General features: G+C 51.5%; 1 protein-coding gene across 1 annotated transcript; it reads left to right on the forward strand.

Annotated features, from left to right (window-relative positions):
* The first annotated feature begins 6 nt into the window (after positions 1-6).
* On the forward strand, positions 7-1,783 carry LOC146422048 (inositol 1,4,5-trisphosphate receptor-interacting protein-like 1). The gene has a single exon (XM_085046770.1). It carries the CDS (start codon positions 19-21, stop codon positions 1,120-1,122), a length of 1,104 nt encoding a protein of 367 aa, XP_084902896.1. The 5' UTR covers positions 7-18; the 3' UTR covers positions 1,123-1,783.
* The last annotated feature ends 1,835 nt before the right edge of the window (positions 1,784-3,618 follow it).

Consider the following 3,618-nt stretch of genomic DNA (forward strand, 5'->3'; position numbering starts at 1 on the left):
AACATTGGAAGGAGGGTGATGGAGCACCTACAGTGGCCTGTACAGGACCTAGAGACAGGCTGCTGGTGGACAACTAACCTGATGGACGATTTCATAAATTACGCTGGATGCGTCTTATCTAACAGCCTCTACCCGATGCTGGAACGAGCCATTGGGGTTGGCAGTGCCTTTGAGGGTTGGAGTCCCCGTGAGGAGGATGTTGTGTATTGCTTTCTTGTACCCATGACTCCTCCCCAAGGGCACTCCTTCCACCTGGAGATGTCCACTGCAAGGCGGAGACATGTGAGGATCTTCCGTGTCTGCGTGGAGCTGGAGTGCACCTGCACAAGGGAGCAGCAGGCTGAGAACATGCTGTGCTTCCTCCACCACCCCGAGGAGGAGCTGAGGAGGAATCAGGATCCCAGCCTCCTTCACACCCTCTGCAGCGGCTCCTACCTCGATGTGCAGAAAACAGCCCGCTGGTTCTACATACTGCTGAGAGCAATCTGGCCAGCATTGCCTCAGTCACACAACTGGCATTTAGTGCTGCTGCCCTCCAAACGCTCCTGCCAATTCAAGGTGACCAATGGCAGAGAAAGCTTCCGGATTGAGATGCTGTTTGGGGTGCAGCGAAGTGACTCAGACATCTTTGTTAGCAGCCTGTCTAGAGAGTCCCTCACCCCAAGCACATGGTGGCCCGAGACGTATGACGTAGCAGAGATCAAGTTCTTCAGGCACATCGCCAGGCAGGCTCCCCCTGACAGCTTGCACCTCAAGTGCCTACAGTTCTTCACCCGTCTTCAGCTGGGTTTCGGCTTTTCCACCTATACCACAAAGACAATTGTCATGTACATGCTGAACATTTTACCAGTGTCACAGTGGCGTAGGAGAGATTTTGTGAGGCGCCTTTTGGATATCAGCAGCACCCTGCGCTCATGTTTGCTAGAGAGACGCCTCAACCACTTCATTGTGGCCAACCAGAGGCTTCCCGAGATGATCACTTTGCCCCAGGATGTCCAAATGGCTAACTCACTCAATCTCTTCCATCACTTGGTGATGGATCCACTTGCCCACTCCTACGCAAAGAGTAATTACCTCGATCTGCAACACTCTCTTCGAAGAATCCTTTACAGGGACAATTGAACGAAGACATCTGGACCTTAAAGGAGAAGAGGATATGTGCAAAGACTCTGGCAAAGGCCCCACAGCCTCTCCTGCTGCCTCAGCAGATGGAGGGCCACCAGAGGGTTTTTTCTACCTCCTCCTATCATTCCATTTCCAAAACCAGTCACCCAGATCCACATGAACACCTACTTGCATGCGGCCTTTCCCACTCCTAAGAATGCAAATGAGGAGAGCACATGCCTTACAGGCATGGCCAAAGTCACCAAACCCCACCTGTAACATGCAGTTGTTCCAGACCTTTGAGAAAGGCCAAAAATGACAGTATGAAGGAAGTGGGAATGTGAGGCAGAAAAAGACAAACAAACAGGGAAAAAACACTGAGAGGACAAACTAGCTCTGCTAGCCCAGGATTAGACAATGGACTGTGTCTCTCCTTGTCCCCGCAAGGGACACCTTTAGGTCAGCATTGTACCAACTGTGTTGGAGCTGACCTTGAAATCTCGTATATAGAAGTATCTAGATTTTATTATTTCCTGGATAAAGATATATAATGTATACCTATTATAACTACATGATAAAGTTAATAAAACTATTTAAAATAGTTTATTAAGTATCATAAATAATACCAAAATTCAATCCAAGAAAACCATATACTAAAATGTATATTATCAAAAGTAAGAAATAGGTACATAATCTATCAAGATAAATATTCATTATAAATATTTGACAATGAAATTATGATTAAACAATATAAATTTAGCATATATTTTGTGTTGGCACTATATGTTGTGACACTTATGAACTCTTTTAGTGAATTTATGTCAGGAAAGTTTTTTATTAAATAGATATATTTATTAAATAGTGTCGTATTGAATATATTATATATATACTATTATTTTTTTTGGAAGTAAAGCTTTATGGATTGTCACTATCTGTTGGGACACACAGTAATGGTCCCATAGTTAGTGTATTTATCTCTGGCAAGCCTGCAAATGCTTTGCTCTTGCTTGAATAAAATGCAAAATTGCAGAATCTGGATTGTGTAAGATTTTATTGATCTCAGCCTGACCTCTACTATTGGTAAATCTCACCAGTTGTGAATCTGGGCTGGTGAACAATCTCCTTGAACTCAAGCAAACTTGCAGTGCTGAGCTGTTTCTAATCACAAATTAAGCCCAGCTGCCCCTGGGATCACAGAATCACAGAACGCCTTGGCTTGGAAGGGTCCTTAACAATCACCTTGTTCCAAGCCTGCTGCCATGGGCAGGACACCTTCCACTCTCCCAGGTTGCTCCAAGGCCCAAGCAGCCTGGCCTGGAGCACTGCCAGGGATCCAGGGGCAGCCACAGCTTCTGTGGGCAGCGTGGGCCAGGGCCTCAGCAGCCTCAGAGCCCACAGTTTGTGCCACACCTGTGGCCTCAGCCTGCCCTGTGTCAGTGGGAGGCCACTGGCCCTGGTGCTGTCCCTGCAGGCCCTTGCAAACAGCCCCTCGGCAGGTCTGCTGTGGCGCAGCAGACCGAGATTTCGGTCCTGCTGATACCAGGCAATTCCCATATGGACTCCACCAATATTCCCCCAAGGTGCATTTGTGGCTCAGCTTTGGAGTCCTGTAAGATCCAAACATCCCCTTTGGTCCAAAAAATCCCTGCCAGGGACATGCAAAGATATCTGGGGCTCAGTTCTAGAATCTGTGAGTTCTAAATATCCTTTTAAGAAACAAAAACAAACCAACCTTCCCGGAGACCCCCCGATAGATTTGGGGTGAGCTCCTCCTCTCTGGTCACCTGTGGAATGCAGGGGGACAATGATCCCAGAGCCAGGGGTGCTGCAGACACAGTGGGTGGTGAAATCTCATGGTTCTGCTGCTTCTTCTTTTTCTGCCCCTCCTTTTCTCTCCCTTCTCTTCCTCCTGCTGCTCCTCTGCTCCCACCCCAGAACCCCCTTCCCCACCCTCCTCTGCCCCATGGCTGCTGCAGCACAAGCTGCTGGGTGGGGGGAACACCCCAATCAGCCCCAGGGATGGACAGGAGGCTTGGGGACCCCCAGTGCAGATCCACCCCCCCAGAGTCCAGGGAATTGCTCCGGGAATCGAGTGCTGGGGGACAGGGCCTCAATCCCCATTTCGCTCAATTTGGGCTCCCAGCCCCCGCCCCCCTTCTCACCGCGCCCCCCGCTCACCCCGCGGCCGGGGGGACTCCCAGCGCCACCAGTGCCACCAGTAGGGCCCCAGCTGCACCTACACGCTCTTCCCGTGCCCAGCGCCGGTTTTGCAGGTGCGCAGAGCCCCAAAGCAGCCCAAAGCGCTCTGCCCTGGGGGGTCCCCAAAGCGGCCCCGCCCCGCGCGGCACTGGCAGCACCAGTCCGGAGCAGTGCGCAGCGCGGGCGGGCGGCATCAGCCGTGCCGGGCAGGGCCGGGCAATGCCCGCGGGGCTCCCCCCGCACTCGGTCCCCGCTTGCCGGGACAGCAAGGGGGGCCCGGCCTGGGCGCCCCCCACCTCCCCCCTCCCCAAATTC

This window comes from Lichenostomus cassidix, unplaced genomic scaffold (assembly GCF_008360975.1).
Source record: "Lichenostomus cassidix isolate B80296 unplaced genomic scaffold, HeHo_3.0 HiC_scaffold_251, whole genome shotgun sequence".
NCBI classification, from domain to species: Eukaryota; Metazoa; Chordata; class Aves; order Passeriformes; family Meliphagidae; genus Lichenostomus; species Lichenostomus cassidix.

Bases quoted from the DNA above. Each gene is read 5' to 3' on its own strand.
- LOC146422048 (XM_085046770.1), top strand. From the start codon at position 19: ATGGAGCACCTACAGTGGCCTGTACAGGACCTAGAGACAGGCTGCTGG.